Consider the following 25331-nt stretch of genomic DNA (forward strand, 5'->3'; position numbering starts at 1 on the left):
TAAATTGCATTATTAAAAAATAACTTTGCATACAAATGCACTGTTAAATGCAACCTTGCTTTGTGAGTTTCAGTCTGTACCAATTATGACTTTTAAAAATTAATTACAAAATGAGTGCAGAACCAGACTACTGGCCTCTCATTATTCAATGACGATTGCTGTCCCTGTAGTGTGGGATGATCATAAGGTTTTAAATCAAGACGAGAAGATTGAGCTCGTGTATAACTTATCAAAATCAATGTGGTGCACTGTTATAAAGAAAATATTCTTGGGAAGCTGAGTGTCACAACTTTTAGACTGTACCAAATATTACTTTCATACTCGGTGCCAAGGACCGCTCCCATGAATGAGCACCTGCTCCCGATGAACTAAAGTGTGATTTAATATGCAGAACATCTAGCAATCTAGCATCGCCCAGGGTTGATCAGAACACTTGTTATCGTGATTTGTTTATTGGAAATGTCACAAGCCCTCTCATTCTAGTCTTCAGAGTAAAAGAAAAATCACCATCAGACCGTATGACTTAGGCAATGACCTATAAATCAAGTTTATTAAACATAAAAATGAAACTACAGCAAATGAGCAGCACAGCTGATTTATTTCCATTACATTTAATTTAAAGTTCCTTAGTTCAAAAGAGAATACAAGATGCAATGTTTAACTAACTTTAGAACACCCAATTTAAAAGATCTATACTTTATATGCAAGGCCATACAACAACTCGCATTTATATCGCGCCTTTAAAGTAGTAAAGCATCCCAAGGCACCTCACTGGAGCAATATTAAACAAAACACAGAGCCACTTAAGGAGATATTTGGACAGATGACCAAAAGCTTGATCAAAGAGATAGATTTTAAGGAGTGTCTTAAACAAGGAGAGAGGCAGAGAGGTTTACCACTCATGGAGTCTCTGTCTGCACACCTGTCTAGCATAACAGGAAGAATTATTGAACTGGCAAAATGTTGCTAAGTATATTTATTTGCCTAGGATGAAGCAGGCAAAGAATCCCGTCCTCCTTTGAGCAAACAGGTTCCCACAGCCAGCCCCAGCCAGCAACAGAAGCTGAACATTGGCTCTCTAGTGGGCAGTTTGGCATGCGCTCGCTCACAGCATAAAGGCTGATCAGCTGGCTCAACAAGCTGCTCAATTATCAGTTGGTATGGGCATCTGTTTTACCACCCACTTGTCAGTGAGGCCACAAAATGATTGGCACTCAAGTCAATTTGATTAGAGCAGGGTCCAATAGAATTTGCTGACTAGCCATAGATGTGGCTATATTGACACTGATTTAGCCACATGCAATAATTTAAGTAGAAAACTAAACTTACAATACAGGTAAATGAATTTCACATGTAGATTTACTTAACATCTATTATCATTCAGTAACCAAAGAAATAAAGCACTCTCAACAATCCAAAAACATTCACACACTCAGTTTTCATCTTACTATTTAACCTACAACCACACAAAATGCTTAAAGTACACAGTGATATGTAAATATGAGTATTGGGATCACATGATTAATGAGTGTGACTAATTTTTAAATTTACTATTCAGAAATGCAATTAGCCACGTCTGGATTCCCAACTTTCCACATGTGGCCAGTGGCTAACATACAACACTAGGTTCGAGTTTACCTGTTGTTAAGTAACCAAACATATAAATATTCTGGAAAACCATCTAGAAATGAGTCCCTCAGTATATCTAATTTCTCCACTGAATCCACATCTCACATCTCCAGCATTAATTCTTTGTATGTACGACTGGACATTTTCGACAGTGACCTAAACATATGTCTATAATCTTCAGGTGTGAGGCTGGAATAGTTGAGGATTGCACACTTAACGTTATTGTCTATACAAAGTTTAGGTTCTATATGCACAAATGCCTTCACGGCTTTTCTACCAAGTGGTAATATTAATCTCTCTGCCCTTGTTCCACAATCTCATTGCGTTGCCCTATGACCAATTCAAATGCCCACAAAAAACCTCCATGTCATTCCCATTTCTGAATTTTAGAAACTGATTACACTACCACGTCATGGGCTTGGAATGGCTGTACCTGCACTCAAATGGACTACTGATATTGCAAATTTGCCAACACAAGCCCAGCTTGGTTCAGTGGTAGCATTTTTACCTCTGAATCAGAAGATTGTGGGTTCAAATTCCACCCTAGGACCTGAGAACATAATCCTAACTAACACTTTAGTGCAATACTGAGGGAGGGCTGGATTATTGGAGGTGCAGTCTTTTGAATGTGCTAATTTGAGGCCCTGGTGTACCTGGATGGAAAATATAATTTGCCATGTAGTATAAAATTTTTTTACTTTTTCCATGAAAAGCAGGGGTGTCCTGGTCAACATTCATTCCTTAACCAATACGACTAAAAGAGATTAACAGAGTTATTTATTTCATTGCTCTTTGTGGGCCCTTGGTGTACAAAATGACTGTCACATTTACCTACGAAAACAACAGTGACTACACTTCAGAAATGTCATTCTTTGACTGTAAAGCATTGTGGGATGTCCCCAAGGTGTGAAAGACACTACATAAATCTAAGTCTTTTTATTTTTCTTTCCTTTATGTTTCTCCTTATGTAGAGTCTTTACAATATAATGTTGCTTCTCGTTTTCTTCCTACTCGAACATGTATTTCACTCCATTTCCTTGTACTGTTGCTGCTACCCGAGGTGTTCTTTCTCCTTCTCAAATGAATGCTGCTCCTTTGTGGCCTCTAGTTTTAACATTTACTTGAAATCTTAATATTGTAAACAGTTCCTTTTTGGTCTGTTGGCAATATTTTTATCCCAACTTAGCAGCAACTAGTTATGATTTCTGAGCAGATAATTGGCCCTGAAATTCCAGTCGGAGGCTTCTTTCAGACGAATGCCTCCGACCGGAGAATTTTTCCGCAAGTACCTGGTGGTCCCGGAGAAGCGTGGAATTCTGTTGGGGAGGCCTTTTCTTCCCGTGCTGCGAAGCACGCTCCCGTTCTCGAGGTTCCCATGCAGAAAATGCAATCATGTGTGACTGCACAACCAATCAGGTAAAGTATTCCCAATTAATAGCAATAGGAACTCCGTATCAACGAGTTCTCATTGTTATTAATTGAGAAAAAAACCCCAACACAACACCAAATAAAAAATAAAAAACACACCTCACATAATTAAAATTAATTGAAATTATTAAATGAGAATTTTTTTTCCCTCCCAAGTTTTTAAAAAGTTTTATAAATTTTATTTTTTATGTTTTAAGTGTGTTTTAAAACATTTATGTCTGTAAAAGTAGGCTTTGCGTCTGTTTTTATTAGGCACAAGAGTTTTGAGGACATTTGCTGGGCAAGATGTGGGTAAAATACTGCAATCTTGTCCATACAAATGTCCTTGCTCCCCATATGCGGATGATCCGTCGAGCAGGAGCTTAACAGATCGGAAAAGCCGTTTTTCAGTGCATACGGATTGTGCGCTGCAAAACAGCTTTTGCGATGCCTTCGCAGGTCCGTACACACTCCGTACAGACCCGGGAAGGCCAGAATTTCTGGGCCATCACTCTTGTGCTCTGCATGAAGGACCACTCTCATAAGCAAGCCCTTGCTCCCTATAATCCAGAGTATGACATTACACTCACAATATAACTCTCAACTGGACTGTGAAAATAGATTAAGGTGTAAGACGGTTGATAAGCAGTGGCAGACATTTAAGGAGATATTTCACAACTTTCAACAAAAATATATCCCAGTGAGAGAGAAAGACTAAGAGAAAGGAATACCATCCGTGGCTAACTAAGGAAGTAAAGGATGGTTTCAAACTGAAAACAATGGCATACGAAGTGGCCAAGATTAGTAGAAGGCCAGAGAATTGGGAAATGTTTAAAAACCAGCAAAGGATGACTAAAAAAATAAAGAGAGGGAAGATAGATTATGAGAGTAAACTAGCAAGAAACATAAAAACAGATAGCAAGAGCTTCAACAGGTATATAAAAAGGATGAGAGTAGCTAAAGTAAATGTTGGTCCGTTAGAGGATGAGACTGGGGAATAAATAATGGGGAACAGGGAAATGGCAGAGACTTTGAACAAATATTTTGCATTGGTCTTCACAGTAGAAGACACTAAAAACATCTCAATAATGGATAATCAAGGAGCTATAGGGAGGGAAGAACTTAAAACAATCACTAAAGAAAAATGACTCGGTAAAATAATGGGACTAAAGGTGGACAAGTCCCCTGGACCTGATGGCTTGCATCCTAGGGTCTTAAAAGAAGTGGCTGCAGAGATAGTGGATGCATTGGTTGTAATCTACCAAAGTTCCCTGGATCCTGAAAAGGTCCCAGTGGATTGGAAAACCACAAATGTAACGACCCTATTTAAAAAAGGAGGCAGACAGGAAACTATAGACCAGTTAGCCTAACATCTGTTGTTGGGAAAATGCTGGAGCCCATTATTAAGGAAACAGTAGCAGGATATTTGTAAAAGCATAATAGTCAAGCAGAGTCAGCATGGTTTTATGAAAGGGAAATCATGTTTGACATATTTGCTGGAGTTCTTTGAGGATGTAATGAGCAGGGTGGATAAGGGGGAATTGGTGGAAGTGGTGTATTTGGATTTCCAGAAGGCATTCGATAAGGTGCCACATAAAAGGTTACTGTACAAGATAAGTGCTTACACAGGGTTGGGGGTAATATATTAGCATAGATAGAGGATTGGCTAGCTAACAGAAAACAGAGAGTCGGGATAAATGGGTCATTTTCCAGTTGGCAAACAGTGACGAGTGGGGTGCTGCAGGGATCGGTGCTGGGGCCTCAACTATTTACAATCTATATTAATGACTTGGATGAAGGGACAGAGCGTAACATAGCCAAGTTTGCTGATGATACAAAGATGGGTGGGAAAGCAAATTGTGAGGAGGACACAACAATCTGCAAAGGGATATAGACAGGCTAAGTGAGTGGGCAAAGATTTGGCAGATGGAGTATAATGTGAGAAAATGTGAGGTTATCCACTTTGGCAGAAATAATAGAAAAGCAAATTATAATTCAAATGGAGAAAAATTGCAAAGTGCTGCAGTACAGAGGGACCTGGGGGTCCTTGTGCATGAAACACAAAAAGTTAGTATGCAGGTACAGCAAGTAATCAGGAAGGCAAATGGAATGTTGGTCTCTATTGCAAAGGGGATAGAGTATAAAAGCAGAGATGTCCTGCTACAGCTGTTCAGGGTATTGGTAAGGCTATATCTGGAGTACTGCGTACAGTTTTGGTCTCCGTATTTAAGGAAGGATATACTTACATTGCAGGCTGTTCAGAGAAGGTTTACTAGGTTGATTCCAGAGATGAGGGGGTTGACTTATGAAGAAAGGTTGAGTAGATTGGGCCCATACGCATTGGCGTTTAGAAGAATGAGAAGTGATCTTATTGAAACATATAAGATACAGAGGGGGCTCGACAAGGTAGATACAGAGAGGATGTTTCCCCTTGTGGGAGAGTCTAGAACTAGGGGTCATAGTTTCAGAATAAGGGGTCGCCCATTTAGAACTGAGATGGGGAGGAATTTCTTCTCAGTGGATTGTAAATCTGGGGAATTCTCTGTTCCAGAGAGCTGTGGAGGCTGGGTCATTGAATATATTTAAGGTGGAGATAGACAGATTTTTGAGTGATAAGGGAGTAAAGGGTTATGGGGTGCTGGCAGGGAAGTGGAGCTGAGTCCAAGATCAGATCAGCCATGATCTTATTAAATGGCTTACTCCTCCTCCTATTTTTTATGTTCTTGTACCTGACAATGTAGCAATGCCCAGGGTCAAATAGAATACCCTTATTATTGTAATTTGCTTAATGGAAACGTCACAAGCCTTCTTGCACTCTTCTAATCATCAGATAGTAGAAGAAGAAGAATTGTATCAGACCATATAGCTTAGGTTATGATCTATGAATCAGGCTTATTAAAAGTAAAACTTAGTCACAAAAATTCAATACAGCAGCTTTCATTTAACTTATAACTTCTCGTTACACAAAATAACACACGTTTCACTAAGTCGCTTAACAATAATGAATTCAGATCAGCATCTGCAACTTTATACGCGAGGATTAACCCTTCATGGAGGAGCCTTCATGAGTTCAGCTCTACATAGCCTGCAATCAGTGGGATGAAAATTGGGCGGGTGATCCGTTGTGCCATATTACTGCCTGGGCGATGAAGGTGAAAATTATCCCAGGGTAGTCTACATTAGCTGTTCTCATGTCCTTTCCTGGCAGCAACTAACATCTTTGAAGATAACTCTGCATTTTGGAGGTGCACGACCAAAGGGAGGGAGCAACCTGCAAGTAGAAAAAATTGCAGTGGAAAAATGTATCTCAATGGGAAAGTGGGCCCTAGCTGCATTTGTTAACCAAGGTACTGTCTTCCTTTTCACCATGCCACCGACCCAAGAAGACACAAAATTAAAACTGCCATGTTGCATTTTATGCTAAAGTCCTGAATATATATTTTTAGTCAACAGAATGCCTTTTTGCTTTTAAAACTATTCTCTAACTATTATAGTATAAATAGCACATAACAATATCACTACACAACGGCCAAATTCAAAACACTGTGGACTCTACCGACTCAAACTCATTAAAAATGTTAAACCAATAACTGTTGTTGATCCAATGCAAAACTTGAATTAGTGCGCTCTAGAATTCAAAGCATGTCATAACATCAAACCGCTGAAAAATTTCCAGTTTTAAGGGAAACTTTAAGGGATGCCCAACACATCCATTGATGCCCTTTGAAAAGAACCTGGAGATGCAACTAGAGTCAGATTGGAACAAAATCTTCAGGTTTGTATGCTCCTTCATTGTTGCCATTAAAACAAAGGGGAATAAATTGAGAATTCTCTACAGATTTTAATATGCCTCAACAAACTTCACACATGGTTTTCCTTCTACTCCTTTAATACAGCTCTAAAACATTACTTTCATACAAATCTTACAGGAGCAAATCTTGGGGAGCATTCAGACAGGAATATCTTGCTTTCATCAGACTGTGCAAAGAAACCAATTAAATTCACTCCATCTAATATATGGAGGTGGAATAACAAAACTGACTGGAGTAGTAAGGGTGCAGAACCTATTTCCTCTGGCTGCCTCTATGTGTATCCTATTTAAAAGGAAGGAGCTACTGTCTGTAACCACCCGCTTACAGATGAAGCCAGTTCTTCGGGGAGGCTACCTTACAGAAAATGCCATCTTTACCTTCCTTTTGAAAATGGTTTTGTTTATCTTTTGGAAAAGTTATATCCACCGCTATCCTCTTTACATGCGCTGAGTTCTAATCCTAGTTGTATTGCTGCAGGTAGAAATGCCAAAAAAGATATCCTCCCCTGACAGCCAGCAGCTTTAGAATACAGTATGCCTTTTGAAGGTGCATGGCTGGAAGGTAAGAGCAACATACAAGCAGATGAAATGGTATACCCTCCGCATGAAGCTGGGCATTCACTCTGGCAAATATGAACTGGAACAGTAAAATCTCATTGGAGTAGTAAGTGTGCAGAAAGACAGACTTACGAATTCTGGAGGGCTCCATGGGGAGTCCTGAATAATGTCACCTTATTAAATACTCCCAATTGTACTGCTAAACTCAGTAATTGAGACTCCATTTGTATCACAGTTCCCAATTCCTTGCTCTTCTGCAGCTCTACATAATCAATGGTATCAATATTATTTTAGTAACATGTAGGGATAAGCATATAAAATTTTGATACTATGTCTATTTGAAATATGGAAAATACCCAGTGGTACAATTATGAACTTTGTCTTTCCAAACATTGTGGTTCGAGAGTAAATTTCAAGATTATACAACATTGAGATGAAATATCCGTAGTGCTGGGAGCAATTAGAGGTAATAATTCAAGAATATTATACAAGAACTATATTAGCACTACATTAACGTTGTTAAAGTGAATTGTTGGAACCCTACACAGTAGGTTTGTAACAATACAGTAAGCAAACCTACTGACAATACTGTTAAGAGATTCTTGTTGAACAATTTTTCTCTCTGTTGCAATTCAGGTTGCTATTACCTCACATCTATCACTCATCATTCAGCCTCTTCTTACCTGGCCTAACTCATCCTTTATCTCCATGATCCTCAGTGGCTTTTACAATGACAAACAATAACTGCAAATAAGTACTCTTTTATGTACTATGTTCTCTTGATTAAGCTATGCAAGTTGAAATTCCTGGGAGTTGTTCAACTCTTACATGGCCTCTCAATTCTGCAGCAACTTCGCAAGTGGTCTGACTTTTTCTAGCCCTGAAATCTATTTGAAACAGAGTCACAAACTAAGCAAAGTTACTCAATGTCTAATAATTCATTTACACAAAAAAAATAATCACAATTTAAACATGGTCCAATAAGAGATACATCCAGCTCACTTTTGCAAGAGTAAATAATAATGTAAAGCCAGATGAGCCTTCTTCAAGGAGGGAAGAATCTCCTCACTCATTTAGAGATTACAATGATTAATAGTACATAAATCTGTAAATGTAATCCTTTGTGATTTGTAAAATAATTGATCAAGTCAAATCAGAATTTTTATAAAATAGAACTGCTGTACTGCACTGTAACTTTAGTTCTTAGACATAATTAGAATTAATGCAGTGAGCTAAAATGAAAGACCGAAGGGATTTGGGGTGGCAACAGCGAGTTACTGCATACTGTCTATTCACCTCTGGCACTTGAGCTCAAATCCAATTCAGATTGATGGGGTGATAATGTCCTTTCTCTGCTGGCTGCCTGGATCTTATATAAAATGGGGATATGTACTCTCACCCACTTTTGGTAAGTGTAGACCCACAGTACTTAACTGTCACAATTTGGCTCTAATTAGTAACCAAATTCAGAGCACAAAGATGGCTGATATGGAAAATAGTGTAGTGGGACGAGGTCTTTTTTGAGTTATGAGCTTAGTAACAGACTTTTACTCTGCATCTAACATGTTCTATATCTGACCTAGGAGTGTCCCACTGAAATCAGGGGCTAGATTTTCATGTGTTGGTGAACTACATTTCAAAATGATTAACAACTGGCGCAAATCCAGCCAGTAGTGTGATAATCGCATGCAATTTTCTTAGGTCAGCTCATCTGCATAATTATTCACAGTACCAAGTGTATTTTAAATCTGTTGTTGGAAGCTAGATTAATGAAGAGGCCCAGAAAATTGTAGTGTTGGTGTAATTTAAAGGGAAGTGACAGCAGAGGGGTGGGGGGCAAACATTCTTAGTCTTCATAAACATTCAAAAACACTTCAACCTGATAGTAGATTTTGGCATGGCTGAAGGGAGAAAATAAATGATGGACAAAAATTAAAATTTCAGGTGCAAACACTGTATATAGTCAGGGGACAAGTGGTGAACTGGTCCAGCACTCGACCCTTCATGACTGGCGAGATGTGCATTACATTGCATTAGATGACTGTGAGAAGGGTTGCTCTCCTTGGCACTCCAGGGTACTGACCCATTGGGCAGCAGTGTAGTGTGCCTGCTATAAGCGTAAGGCCCAAGCGTAAAGTCTGAAATGAGCTTCACAGCTACAAGCAGTGTTGTATTTGTGATGCAGGTGGCACAACTCTGCCAGTTGAATTGGAGCCTACCCAGAGTGTCTCAAACAAAACCAGAGAAGTGAGCCTCTGCCAATGTTAGTGGGTAGGAAGGTAATGATGGGTGTGCATAGACCTTATACGCAGAAACATCAGCTGCCTGGCGTCCCTTTATTCTTCATGCTTTTCTTACTTCAGATAATATAACTACAACAGGGTTCCCATGGGAGATCCCATGTTTCCAATTTGTAGGATCAAATCAGAATGGGTTTGTTTCAGAATTGGTGACACAAAATCAACTCAGTGACAAAAAATAGTTAAAAAAAAAGCAACACACTTGTAAAGCATCCTTTAAAACTACTAATATTTTCTCTCCTTTTCAAATCACTTTTGCATCCAGCATAGCACCCAACAATCTTAGGCATTCTATTCATGTAGGAAAACTGATAACTAATGGCATTCCAGTATTCGCAAAGGAAAATAGAGTGGATATTGAAATGACATCACTTTTGGGCCATTGTAATATTTTTTAAAACTGCCATCTATTTCGAGTGGAAGCATCAGGCACCTAACTAAATCATTATTGGAAATCCAGCAACACTGATCTCGACCTATTTTACTTTTCCAGGAAGTAACAAGCAAGGACAGACTGTTCAATTTACAAACCTGTTGGTCACTATTTTTAGTGATTGCTGGAGCGCAACATAAAAGGAAAAAAAATTTTTAATATCTAAAATTGGAATGTGTTTGATTTATGAGCAGTAACATTTCTTTGACGAGCACTAAATTCACCAAAAGTTTATTTTTCAAAAGAGGGCTTGTAATTTGAAAAAGGAATGGGTACGGTAGTGCAGTGGTTTTGTTACTGGACTAGTAATTCAGAGGCCTGGACTAATAATCTGGAAACGCGAGTTCAAACCCACCACGGCAGCTGGGGAAAATTTAAATGCAGTTAATTAAATAAAATCTGGAATTAAATAAAATCCAGTATCAGTAATGGTGACCATGAAATTACCGGATTGTCGTAAAAACCCAACTAGTTCACTAATGTCCTTTGGGGAAGGAAACCTGCCATCCTTATCTGATCTGGTCTATATGTGACTCCAGACCCGCAGCAATGTGGTTGACTCTTAACTGCTCTCTGAAATGGTCTAGTAAGCCACTCAGTAGTACCAAACTGCTACAACAAAGTCACTGTGGGACTACCTTCACCACAAGGACGGCAGCGATTCAAGATGGTGGCTCACCACCATGTTCTCAAGGGCAATTAGGGATGGGCAATAAATGCTGGCCTTGCCAGCAACACCCACATTCCATGAATGAATACATTTAAAAAAAATAATTTGAGGCCAAGTCAACTTTAAGCTGAAAGTTCCGAGTCCCAATTTGCCAGTCTCCTGCCTACATAAGAACATAAGAATTAGGAACAGGAGTAGGCCATCTAGCCCCTCGAGCCTGCTCCGCCTTCAATAAGATCATGGCTGATCTGGCCGTGGACTCAGCTCCACTTACCTGCCCGCTCCCCGTAACCCTTAATTCCCTTATTAATTAAAAATCTATCTATCTGTGACTTGAATACATTCAATGAGCTAGCCTCAACTGCTTCCTTGGGCAGAGAATTCCACAGATTCACAACCCTCTGGGAAAAGAAATTCCTTCTCAACTCGGTTTTAAATTGGCTCCCCCGTATTTTGAGGCTGTGCCCCCTAGTTCTAGTCTCCCCGATCAGTGGAAACAACCTCTCCACCTCTATCTTGTCTATCCCTTTCATTATTTTAAATGTTTCTATAAGATCACCCCTCATCCTTCTGAACTCCAACGAGTAAAGACCCAGTCTACTCAATAAGTAAAGACCCAGTCTACTCAATAGTAAAGACCCAGTCTACTCAATGCCTATAGATTTCTATACAGAAGTTCCATCTCTGCAAGGTGAATTTAGTTTAGTCAAACGTGCTAGAAAATGTTAAAGATATCTGGTTCTGTTTTTCATATTCTGCCCACATCATAAGCTACTTAGCAGAAATAGTCACAACATTCTGATTGCAGCAAGCATTTAAAATGACATTCATGTAAATAAAAGTAATTAGAGTGCATAATGAATTCAGAATATTTTATGGTCAGTGTAGGCGAGATCTCTTCACCCACTGCCCCCACTCATTAAAATTATATGTTTATTTTTGAAGAACAAATGCCAAATATACTAAATGCAAATTGATAAAACTTACCGGTTCTGTGAGAGTTGCATCTTTTTCCAAGAACTGTACCACACAATAAGCTAACTAGAAGAAAAGACAAGAGAGGGACACTTGTATGATTCCCAGCTACAATTCCTATAGAATCAAAGTAGTTAGTGGATAAAAGCACAAGTCACCTCTCTGGCAAAGACCAACAGAAAAACTCAAACATTGATTTTAAGTGGAATTTTGTTCATGTAGCCGAATCCACCTAATCCGAAGTGTTGAAGCAAAATAATGATTTACCTTTTGATTTACTACCAGTGCTGCAAATTTTAATTTGCCTCACCCGTACATATAAACTGAATGGTGAGCTTGAAATAGCTGTCCATCCTGTCTGCACAAATTAAAGCAATCTGTCAACCAATCTCTTTACTTCAATCAACACTATACAGAAGCCATGTCACAATATGTATAAAAGCTTATATGGAAATAGTCACATAGCCAGTTTGAAACTGAATTTCCAGAAATTATGAGAGTTTGATGAACATTAAAAATGATCACTCTTTAAGATGTATTCCAGGATAAAGCTATAAAATATTTTTTTGAAGTTCAATAGTCGTTGAAATTATCAATGCGGAACTGGTCTCTAAATTGTTGTTGCGAGTTAATTAACAATAATGTTAATTATATGATTAATTTCAAACAAATTCATTGTATGTGAAGCACTTTGAGACTATATAAATGCAAGTCTCCCGTTGTCGTCTTCCAAAGGCTACAATTGACATAAATGGCCAAATTTGTTGTTGGAAGCTAGATTAATGAAGAGGCCCAGAAAATTGTAGTGTTTACTGGAAGGGACAAGCCCTAACTTTTTTCTGGTGAGTTTACTGGGTATCTATCACAAGTGCAGCATCTTCACACCATTCCATGTATTTCAATGTCGACTCTCTCGGCGAGAATAACGTTATCAAGCAGCAAGGCTATTCAGACAGCAACTTCCGGATTTCCACATTTAACTGCGCATATGTGGTCGCTGGCAGTTGCTGTCCGATTTACACTTTAATAATGGTGAGCACCATTAGCTTCGCCGTTATTTCTACAGCAAAATCCGTCTCATTATATTTATTTCCCTCTTAGTCACATCACCCACCATCAAGCTTTTTTTTAAAAAAAAGAGGAATAATATTTTACAATTAGATAAATGTGTCTGGGGACTAGAGGGAGGCTTTTGGTATCTAATTGAAAAATTCTCACACTAGGCTTCCTGTGACCAATTCAGTGGCAATTAAAGCCAGTTTTATATTGTGGATTCAATACCACACTGGGATTTAGATTGAATCTATGCAAACAATTCCGTTATTTGCTTCACCACAAAATTTCTACTGAGTGTGTTCATAACAGCTAAGGAAATCTTTATTTGATTGCATCGTATTTCAATGAATGCCTATTGTGAAACAGCACCCGTAAAAACATAAAACATGCCAAGATTCAAAACCTTTTTATGGGCTAGATATTCCCCAAGCAGTTTTTTCGGCGCATTTACGGTAAGTGCGCCGACTTTGTGTGCTGGAAACAGCACCGAAAAAAATGTGCCCCCATTCTGGCCGCTCTGCTGAGTGTCCCGGCATGGCGTTTCTCATGGGGTGGGGGGGACGGAGCTACAGTCCTGCGCAGCAAACACTGCCGGCACCTCTGCACATGCACACTAGAGTGTGTGTGCATGTGCAGTAGCTCATCGCAGCCCGGCGCTGTGTGGGAGGGGCCGAAGCATGCTGTCCCTATCCCGGGCTGAGTGGCCTGCTGCACACTCCGATATCGAAGGATCGTATTGGAGTAATGGAGTCTGGAGGTGAGTTTTAGTGGCAGATAGGCTGTGGCCCTTTTGACAAGGGCGGGGGAGTGGAACTAGCTGAAGTGCTCTTGCAGAGAGCCGGCACAGGCTCGACGGAGTATTGATTTGGTGTAGAGCCAGGATGGCAAGGAGAATTCACAGGACACCGGAGAGGAGAGCATTGACAGCCAAAAGTGCCCAGTGTGTGAGATCATATTTCCGCTCAACCTGGAGGACTTTTGATTTCGAGCAGCACGTTGTGAAGCACTTTGTAGCCTTTCCTCTTCCCTCCCCTCTCCCGATGCCGCCGAGACCAGCGTTTCCTCTCCCTCCCCCCTCCCGACCCGGGCCGATTTCAATTAAAGATAGGATTTAATACAATTTTTTAAAAATTGTTGTTCAATTGTTTACCCTATTTTTATGTAGTTATTTAAACTTTTATATTGAATGTTTTCTGCTTGGTGCATGGTGCAGGTCGATTTGTTAACTGCCCGCAACGTATTTCAGAGCTGGCCTCGTACACTGACCTAAGGGGATTTGTAACTTTTAGCTGGCCAAAATGGCTTAAATGGCCAAAAGTGGAGTAAGTCTATGGGAACGCCCCCTTTTGGAAAAAAAACAGAAGTAAAAAAAAATCTAACCTAAGTGACTTACTCTGGAGCAAATTTTGTTGGGGAAAATGGCATTTTTTAAATTTACTCCAAAAAAATTGGACCAAGTCATAGGGAAAATCGGGCCCATTGTGCTTCTAAAATGTAATTATCTGGGAATGCTCATTATCTTAAGAGTTAACATGTAAAATGACAGACAGCAATCACTTGATAATCAATCATGTATATTAGCATTTGTCCGAATCTGATTTTGGGCCACTGGCCACAACCTCCCATAGTATTCTCATGGAGAATTGGAGGATACCATTTAGCCATTTCCATGATGATGTGTAATGTGTATGGTCCCCCTGTGGCTGGGTTTGTAGCCTATAATGACGTGAAAGGTAATTTCAAAAAATAATTAAATGCCTGTTTAGAATTAATTCGTTAGTTTAATATATCTGCATAATATAATCACATTAAGCATACCATGGAGGATTTCACAGCACTATCCCCAATGTCGTGAATGTAAATTAAAAAATTAAAAGCCTGTTTAAGAATATCGAGGTGAAAACTGATGGTTAGTTTGCCAAGACAATGATACAATTTATTTGTAGTGTATAATCACTTCAAGTGTTCATAAAGAGGTCAGGGTTAGGGAATGCAAGCCCAGATTAGTAATAACGGGGAAATGAAACCAGGAAGCAAGAGAGCGCCCCAGTCAATCTGATGGTCGGAAAGAGGCAGGAGCGTAAGCCTCGGCACTAGGCTCAATGCCAGCCTACTACTATGAAAAAAATGAAACCTAGAAGATGGAGACTTGGGAGGTTGTGGCCAGTGGCCCAAAATCAGATTCGGACAAATGCAAATAGGTCAGGTGGGTGAGATACATCTACACCAACCCCCTACCAATTAAAACAATTGGACAACAAAACCCCTCAAATCAGGGTAAAAAACAAAATAGTGTGAGAGTCACCCTGCTGTACCCAACAGTGCAGCATTGGGGACTGGGTTGTGAGCTTTGGGGAGGATGGGTCTAGCAGCCTTATAGTAAGGCAAGATAATGGGACCCAAAAATGCCTGTGGTCACTTTCAGACCATCAGGGACCACTACCGATTAGCCTTCTCTCCCAACCAGTCGCAGCACCTTTTATACCATCAGGCCCCCACTATAAGCTTTCCCCATGGTCAGACAGCTCATACTTCAAGCACGTTGTGCACTATTTGTGAGGTTGTCAATTTATACAGTCTTTTAATACAAGTTTCTGTAAACAAACAAATATCATATAAAAAGGTTTTCAAGTTCCTTTACACAGTTTCTTATATTCTCTATAAAAAAATTACACTTGAAGCTACAACAATTGTTTCGAAAATAAAAATATTTTAAGTGAACAAAATAAATACATTGTCGATGAAAAACTGTTACTTTACTTGGTAACTTATCAAAGAGGGAGGGAAAGGGGATGGGGAGAGGGGAGCGAGTGAAGGGCGGGGGGGGGGGGGGGGGGGAAAGAGAGAGAGAAGTGGGCTGGGGGGGCGGGAAGAAAGAAGTGGGCTGCGGGGGGAAAGAGAGAAGTGGACGGGGGTAGCCGAGGGGAGGGACGGGGGAGGTCGAGGGAAGGAAAAGAGCGTACAGGGGAAGGGAAAGGGAAAGGGAAAGAGGGAGGGGGAGGGAGAAGGGGGTAGAGCAGGGAGGCCCTGTACAACTGAAGCACCATTTCCTCACTTTCGTACATCATCCTCTTCAGATAAAAGCCATTAGCCTTTTTGATTACTTTATGATTTGTTCATTTGTACTAAGTTTTAGTGAGCTTAGCATGTGGACACCCAAATCCCTTTGCTCCTCCTTAGCTCTTATTTACCATTAAGAAAATACTCCGGTTTGTCATTCTTGGATCCAAAGTGAATAACCTCACATTTCATCACACAGAATATCCTCAGCATATTTCTGCCCATTCAGTTAGTCGATATCCCTCTGTAACTACCTGCTCCCATCTAAACACATACTGTGCCTCCTAACTTAGCGTCGTCTGCAAACTTGGATTAGCAACTCGTGACAGACTGCATTGCGGCACTGGAGCTGCACATGGACTCACTCTGGAGCATCCGCGATGCTGAGGATGTCGTGAATAGCACGTTTAGTGAGTTGGTCACACCGCAGGTAAAGGTTACTCGGGCAGATAGGGAATGGGTGACCATCAGGCAGAGCAGCGGAAGGAAGGTATTGCAGGGGTCCACTGCGGTTATCCCTCTCCAAAACAGATACACCACCTTGGGTGCTGTTTTGGTGGGGGGGGGGGGGGGGGGATGACTCATCAGGGGAGGGCAGCAGCAGCCAAGTTCATGGCACCATGGGTGGCTCTGCTGTACAGGAGGGCAGGAAAAAGAGTGGGAGAGCTATAGTGATAGGGGATTCTATTGTAAGGGGAATAGATAGACGTTTCTGTGGCCGCAAACGAGACTCCAGGATGGTATGTTGCTTCCCTGGTGCAAGGGTCAAGGATGTCTCGAGTGGCCGCAGCGCATTCTGGAGGGGGAGGGTGAACAGCCAGCAGTCGTGGTACATATAGGTAACAACAATATAGGTAAAAAAACAGGAGGAGGTCCTACAAGCTGAAATTAGGGAGCTAGGAGTTAAATTAAAAGGTAGTAATCTCAGGATTGCTACGAGTGCCACGTGCTAGTCAGAGTTGGAATTGCAAGATACTTCAGATGAATACGTGGCTTGAGGAATAGTGCAAGGAAGGGGGATTTAAATTCCTGGGGCATTGGAACCGGTTCTGGGGGAGGTGGGGCCAATACAAACCGGACGGTCTGCACCTGGGCAGGACCGGAACAGATGTCCGAGGCGGAGTGTTTGCCAGTGCTGTTGGGGAGGGTTTAAACTAATATTGGTAGGGGGATGGGAACCTATGCAGTGAGGCAGAGGGAAGTAAAAAGGGGGCAGAACCAAAATGGTAGGAAGGATAAAAGTAAGAGTGGAGGGCAGAGAAATCAGGGGAAAAAATCAAAAAGGGCCACATTAAAACATAATTCTAAAAGGACAAAGAGTGTTAAAAAAACAAGCCTGAAGGCTCTGAGTCTCAATGCGAGGAGCATTCGTAATAAGGTGGACGAATTAACTGCACAGATAGCAGTTAACGGATATGACGTAATTGGGATTACGAAGACATGGCTCCAGGGTAACCAAGACTGGGAACTCAACATCCAGAGGTATTCAATATTCATGAAGGATAGACAGGAAGGAAAAGGAGGTGGGGTAGCGTTAATGGTTAAAGAGGAGGTTAACACAATAGTAAGGAAGGACATTAGCTTGGATGATATGGAATCTGTATGGTTAGAGCTGCGAAACACCAAAGAGCAGAAAACGTTAGTGGGATTTGTGTACAGATCACCAAACAGTAGTAGGGAGATTGGGGATGGCATCAAACAGGAAATTAGGGACGCATGCAATAAGGGTACAGCAGTTATCATGGGTGATTTTAACCTATATACTGATTGGGCTAACCAAACTGGTAGCAATACTGTGGAGGAGGATTTCCTGGAGTGTATAAGGGATGGTTTTCTAGACCAATATGTCGAGAAACCAACTAGAGAGCAGGCCATCCTAGACTGGGTCTTGTGTAACGAGAGAGGATTAATTAGCAATCTGGTCGTGCGTGGCCCCTTGGGGAAGAGTAACCATAATATGGTAGAATTCTTCATTAAGATGGAGAGCGACACAGTTAATTCAGAGACTAGGGTCTTGAACTTAAAGAAAGGAAACTTAGATGGTATGAGATGTGATTTGGCTAGGATAGACTGGTGAATGATACTTAAAGGGTTGACGGTGGATAGGCAATGGCAGACATTTAAAGATCACATGGATGATTTACAACTATTGTACATCCCTGTCTGGCGTAAAAATAAAACAGGAAAGGTGGCTCAACTGTGGCTAACAAGGGAAATTAGGGATAGTGTTAAATCCAAGGAAGAGGCATATAAATTGGCCAAAAAAACAACAAACCTGAGGACTGGAAAAAATTTAGAATTCAGCAGAGGAGGACTAAGGGTTTAATTAGGAGGGAGAAAATAAAAGTATGAGAGTAAGCTTGCAGGGAACATAAAAGCTGACGGCAAAAGCTTCTATAGATATGTGAAAAGAAAAAGATTCGTGAAGACTAATGTAGGTCCCTTGCAGTCAAAATCAGGTGAATTTATAATGGGGAACAAGGAAATGGCAGACCAATTGAACAAATACTTTGGTTCTGTCTTCACCAAGGAAGACACGAACAGCCTCCCAAAAATACTAGGGGACCGAGGGTCTAGCGGGAAGGAGGAACTGAGGGAAATCCTTATTAGTCAGGAAATGGTGTTAGGAAAACTGATGGGACTGAAGGCCGATAAATCTCCAGGGCCTGATAGTCTGCATCCCAGAGTACTTAAGGAAGTGGCCCTAGAAATAGTAGATGCATTGGTAGTCATTTTCCAAAATTCCATGGACTCTGGATCAGTACCTACAGATTGGAGGGTAGCTAACGTAAACCCACTTTTTAAAAAAGGAGGGAAAGAGAAAACAGGGAATTATAGACCGGTTAGCCTGACATCAGTGGTGGGGAAAATGCTGGAATCAATTGTTAAAGATGTAATAGCAGCGCATTTGGAAAGCAGTGACAGGATCGGTCCAAGTCAGCATGGATTTATGAAAGGGAAATCATACTTGACAAATCTTCGAGTTTTTTGAGGATGTAACTAGTAGAGTGGACAAGGGAGAACCAGTGGATGTGGTGTATTTGGACTTTCAAAAGGCTTTTGACAAGGTCCCACATAAGAGATTAGCGTGCAAAATTAAGGCACGTGGTATTGGGGGTAACGTATTGACGTGGATAGAGAACTGGTTGGCAAACAGGAAGCAAAGAGTCGGAATAAACAGGTCCTTTTCAGAATGGCAGGCAGTGACTAGTGGGGTGCTGCAAGGTTCAGTGCTGGGACCCCAGCTTTTACAATATACATTAATGATTTAGATGAAGGAATTGAATGTAATATCTCCAAGTTTGCAGATGACACTAAGCTGGGTGGCAGTGTGAGCTGTGAGGAGGATGCTAAGAGGCTGCAGGGTGACTTGGACAGGTTAGGTGAATGGGCAAATGCATGGTAGATGCAGTATAATGTGGATAAATGTGAAGTTATCCACTTTGGTGGCAAATACAGGATGGCAGATTCTCCGAATGGCGACTGATTAGTAAAAGGGGAAGTGCAATGAGATCTGGATGTCATGGTACATCAGTCACTGAAGGCAGGCATGCAGGTTCAGCAGGCATTAAAGAAAGCAAATGGAATGCCGGTCTTCATAGCGAGAGGATTTGAGTATAGGAGCAGGGAGGTCTTACTGCAGTTGTACAGGCCTTGGTGAGGCCACCTTGAGTATTGTGTGCAGTTTTGGTCTCCTAATCTGAGGAAGGACGTGCTTGCTATTGAGGGAGTACAGCAAAGGTTCACCAGACTAATTCCCAGCAGGACTGACATATGAAGAAAGACTGGATCCTCTATACTCACTGGAATTTAGATGAATGAGAGGGGATCTCATAGAAACATATAAAATTATGACGGTACTGGACAGGTTAGTGCAGGAAGAATGTTCCCGATGTTGGGGAAGTCCAGAACCAGGGGTCACAGTCTAAGGATAAGGGGTAAGCCATTTAGGACCAAGATGAGGAGAAACCTTTTTACTCAGAGAGTGGTGAACCTGTGCAATTCTCTACCACAGAAAGTTGTTGAGTCCAGTTCTTTGAATACATTCAAGAGGGAGTTAGATGTGGCCCTTATGGTTAATGGGATCAGGGGGTATGGAGAGAAGGCGGGAGTGGGGTACTGAAGTTGCATGATCAGCCATGATCATACTGAATGGCGGTGCAGGCTCAAAGTGCCGAATGGCCTGCTCCTGCACCTATTTTCTATGTTTCTACCTATTTCTTCATCCAAGACATTGATGTATATGGTAAACACAGGTCACATCCTGCCAATTAGATAACTTTCCTATTATTCTTATTCCGTCTCCTACCTCCCAAGCAATTACCAAGCAACGTCACAAGGTTAACTCCAATTCCGTGCACTTTTAATTTTTTGAAGAAACTCTTGTGCAGAAACTGATCAAAAGCTTTCTAGAATTTAATATAGATAGCATCCAGAGACACTCCCATATCCACGAGGCAAGTGACCTCCTCGTTGAATTCTTACCCAATACGTAACTTTAACAAAACATATATTACATTATTTTGCACGAGAAGAACTCACATTCCTACAATTGTCATTGCTATGTATTAAAATCTACCACTGATGAATATAATCTGAAATCAGAGCAATGTCTAACACAGCTGTGCACATGTGCACCAACAGTTCAAAAAGACTCTGTTTCAATGTGGTCAGAAACTGATTACATATGCTTTCCCTAGACCCATGCAGCTGCTTTTGGTTGTCCTGTGTACCTTCCCCACTTACCCAAATTCCACCAGATGAATAAGCCTACTTTTCTTTCCATTATTTCTAGAGTTCAAGTTATAGCATATTTTATCAGCGAAGCACCTCCTCATCAAATAAAAGCAGACTCAAATATCAATCTGGACAATAAAGTCATCAAATTATTTACTGTGTTAAAAATATATAGAAATATTTGGATATGAAATGTTTGGTGCAATGACTTAGATTTGCAAAATATTAGCATCAATAAATAACGTACTCAAAGTTTATTTTTTCCAGTTTCACAAACAGCTAACTTTAATGAATGCAATGCAGGCATCTGGATATATTGTATCTACAATTTCTGCAAATGTTGGGCCAATACAAAAAATATAAATAGATATATGCCAGACCTACTTTAGCAGTCATTAGGTCAAGCTCCTATTCTGTAGTATCCCATTTTTACAGAAAGTTTGGATGACACCGAGGAGAAAGTACACCAAAATGGACCAATAGAGTAGGTTTTGGTACCAGTTCAATAATAAATTTAAACCATGTCTACATCAAGAAATAATAGCCTACCTGTGCGTGAAATAGAGCCAAGCCTTTCGCAGTGTGAAGGGGAATGAGCACCTTCATAAGAAATTGTTTATGTTCTGCTTTCAAAGGCAGCGCAAACCCATTAATAATACTGAAAAAGAAATATAGAAGTTAGTAGTTCACCATCATTGAAAACATTTGAAATTACCTTTTTTATACAAGTACATTTAATAAACCTAATTATTTCAGAGTACAAATTTTTATAGTATGTCCAAGGTGGAAGGTGAACAAAGTAGTTGCCTATAAAGCTTAGATTAACACAGGACTCATTCTATTCCTCCCACCCATCATCAACATTCTCCTCTCTCCTCCTGAAATCATTGACGGACTCCTTGTTGGGTATGGATTCAGTGACCATTGTTCATAAGTGAGCCTCAGCAGGCTATTGGACTTGGGGTTGGGTAGAAGGGGAAAAACACAGTTCCAGTCACACATACTTCTAGTTGTCTTCTCTGGATCGTGATCAGGAGTAGGCACCCTGGCTGATTTTCTCATCTCTTATCTTGACATTATGATTAAGACCAATTTGTAGTGCCCTATCACTGCTGTGGCTGAAACAACTAACTAAGCTCAAACTGGGGAACAAACTTAGAACTTTTTTGGTCTGTATGGTTCAGCTACTCACGAAGTACAATTGATTAGGTATCTGGGAGCCAGGCTAATTTTATAAGCGTAATCAAATACTCTTTCATCCTGGACAGAGGTAGCTGAAGGGTTAGTGCCCATTCTGCCTTCAGTGTAGGAAAAGATTGCATGACCGCACAAGAGTAGCATGGGTAAGTACATCTCTTAATTTCTCCATCTCTCAAAAGCACTTTGCAACACTTCACCACCACCCCTTCCTTCCCCTCCCCATCATACTCAACAATTCCCTCCTCTCAATCACAAGGGCACACCATAGCACCTCTTGTGCATTACAAGAGCACTCACCTCTTCCTTTCTTACTCTTTATGCCACACATGGTACCATGCTCTTCACACATAGTACCATGCTCTTCACACATACTACCACTTACACAACCACCAACATCAATTTACGTTCCATGACATTCAGAACTTCACCATCTTGCTGCTTCTCCACCTCTCAACACATTTACTCTAAGCACAAATCCCACACATCTCCATGTATCTTTTCAATTGCCATTCACCAACTCTCACCCTCTCTTTCTGCAGGACAAGACAGCTCACAATGCGAAGGAAAGGGTGAAGGCCGTGGAGGAGTACTATTCATTGCCCTCATACAAGCAAAGCACGGCACCCTGGAGATCAGTGCCCCAAGCAGAGAAAGCACCAATGGGGAAGGCGCTGCTGGCGGCACACCAGAGCCGTGTGTCTGCACATTACTTACAACTCTTCCTTCACTTCAACAAGCTACACAACGTCAAGTTATATTATCAAGACTATCATCTGCAAATTAGCAACTTCTATCTCCCATCCAATCTTGTGTTCCTTTTCTCTTTCCTCTAGTTCCTTCTCAGCAGCAAGAGCTTGCTGCACAAGACACATCGGGGGAAGACAATACTTCCGAGGATGCATCATCAAGCACTCGATCCATCCCAGCTCAGACATTGGAATGTGCATGAAGTAGGTAGTGAGTTTCAAGAATCTAGGATACATGATACATTTTGATAGAAAGAATGTGGAGAGGAAATATAAACTGAGGGGTACAATCCTAAAGGGGGTGCATAAACAGAGAAACTTAAGGGTATATGTGCACAAATTGTTTAAGGTGGCAGGGCAGGTTGAGAAAGCAGTTAAAAAAGCTTACAGGATCCTGGGCTTCATGAATAGAAGTATTCTGTATAGAGTACAAAAGCATGGAAATTATGATGAACCTGTATTAAACACTGGTTCGGCCTCATCTGGAGTATTGTGTCCAATTCTGGGCACTGTACTTTAGGAAGGATGTGAAGGCCTTGGAGAGGGTGCAGAAAAGATTTATGGAAATGTTTCCAGGAATGAGGGACTTCAGTTATGTGGATAGACTGGAGAAGCTGGGGTTGTTCTCCTTAGAGCAAAGAAGATTGAGAGGAAATTTGATAGAGGAGTTCGAAATAATGAGGGGTCTGGACAGAGCAGATAGAGAGAAACTGTTCCCATTGGCAGAAGGGTCACAAACCAGAGGACCCAAGGTGATTGGAAAAAGAACCAAAGGCGACATAAGAAAAAACACGAGTGGTTAGGATCTGGATTGCATGGCTTTCAAAAGGGAGTTGGTTAATTACTTGAAAGAAAAAAGTTTGCAGAGCTACGGAGAACGGGCGGGGGTGTGGGACTAGCTGAGCTGCTCTTGCAGAGAGGCGGCCCGGACTCGACGGGCTGAATGGCCTTCTTCCATGTTGTAACCATTCTATGATTCTATGATAGGAATCTGTATTGCGAGTCACAGAGCTGCAGTGAACAGCAGCAGGTTCTGTTGGCAGGGACAGCCCAGGAGAGACTTCTGCTCAGGAGGGCACAGATGACGACTACAAGGGCCTAGCCATGGGATAGAAAACTTGTGGCATCATACAAACAGCTGTGCTAGGTATTGGATTACCTGCCAAGAAGTTTCACCACTATGGCTATAGTATGGCGGAGTCCACTTCCAGTTGTGTGGTGTCATCTCACATAGCATCACCATTCTGCGGTTTACCCTGCCACCTACCAGGGATGCTGCAGCCAGGCCCTCACAATAAGAGTCCATGTTCAAACCCTTTGCAGCTTTGGTGGAAGCTCAAATTGCTGTCATGCAGACCCTGCATTCTGGAAGCTGGAGATTCGCCCGGCAAGCCAGTCAGCGAAGATCCAATGACCCACTGTGCTGCAATTGTGTGCCCTTTTTATCAGTGGTTATGTGAGGCACCAATCCCACTAGGTTTTACTGGCAGGTTTCAAGCTGGGAGGGCCTCCTGTTTCAGTGAGTTTCACCACCACCTCTCTTAACCCCTCCACTACCTCCATGTTGACATGCTGCTTGTCCGACATCCAGTACTGGATGAACAGAAATTTCTTCCAATTAATCTGGAATAAAAAGCTAGTATCAGTAATGGTGACCATGATTATTGTAAAAACCCATCTGATTCGCTAATGTCTTTCAGGGAAGGAAATCTGCCATTCTTATCTGGTCTGGCCTATATGTGACTCCAGACCCAAAGCAATGTGGTTGATTCTTAACTTCCCTCTGAAATGGCCTAAGCAAGCCACTCACTTGTATTCAAGGGAACTCATCACCACCTTTTCAAGGGCAATTAAGGATGTGCAATAAATGTTGGCCTTGCCAGCGACGGCCACATCCCGTGAATTAATTTTTTTTAAATTGAGAAGACTGAAGCCATTGTCTTTGACCCCTGCCACAAACTTTGTTCCCTAGCCAGTGATTCCATCCACCTCCCTGGATACTGCCTCAGGCTGAACCAGACTGTTCGCAACCTCGGCATCCTATTTGATCCTTAGCTGAGCTTCCGGCTCCATATCCGCTGCATCAATAAGGCTGCCTACATCCATCTCTAATATCGCTCATCTTTGCACCGCCTCAGCCCACCTATTGCGGCAACCTTCACCCATGCTTTTCTTAACTCCAGATTCTATTATTCCAACGCTCTCCTGGCCGGCCTCTCATCTTGCGCCCTCTATAAACGTGATCTCATCTAAAACCCTGCTGCCTGTATCCTAACTCACACCAAGTTCCATTTACCATCACTGCTGTGCTTGCTGACTTAACAGTGGCTCTCAGTTTTAAAAGTCTCATCCTTGTGTTCAAATCCTTCCATGGCCTCCCCCCTCCCTACCTCTAACTCCTCCAGCCCCACAACCCTCCAAGCACTCAGAGGTAGTCCAATTCTGGCTTCATGTGCAATTCCGACTTCCTTCGCCCCACCATTGGGGACCATGCCGTCAGCCATTTAGGCCTGATGCTCTGGAATTCCCTCCCTAAACTTCTCTGCCTCCCTTCTCTCCTCCTTTAAGACACTCCTTAAAACCTACCTCTTTGAACAAGCTTTTTGTCACCTGTCCTAATGTATCCTTCTTTGGCTTGGTGTCAATTTTTGTTTTGTCCGATTATGCCACTGTGCACCACTTTGTGTCGTGTTACTACGTTAAAGGCATTGTAAAAATGCAAATTGTTGTCGAGTTACAATTACGCTGC

The 25331-nt window shown here is 41.4% G+C and overlaps 1 protein-coding gene across 1 annotated transcript in view; it reads right to left on the reverse strand.

Annotated features, from left to right (window-relative positions):
* ppp2r5a (protein phosphatase 2, regulatory subunit B', alpha isoform) overlaps window positions 1-25331 on the reverse strand; it is a 277052-nt gene that overhangs the window by 14241 nt on the left and 237480 nt on the right. The window contains exons 7-8 of the mRNA XM_070889507.1: window positions 21186-21294; window positions 11796-11849 (exon numbers count right to left, since the gene is read on the reverse strand). Of these exons, the coding sequence (XP_070745608.1) occupies window positions 11796-11849; window positions 21186-21294 (163 nt within the window). The remainder of the gene's footprint in view (window positions 1-11795; window positions 11850-21185; window positions 21295-25331) is intronic.

This window comes from Pristiophorus japonicus, chromosome 9 (genome assembly GCF_044704955.1).
Source record: "Pristiophorus japonicus isolate sPriJap1 chromosome 9, sPriJap1.hap1, whole genome shotgun sequence".
In the NCBI taxonomy this organism is placed as follows: Eukaryota; Metazoa; Chordata; class Chondrichthyes; family Pristiophoridae; genus Pristiophorus; species Pristiophorus japonicus.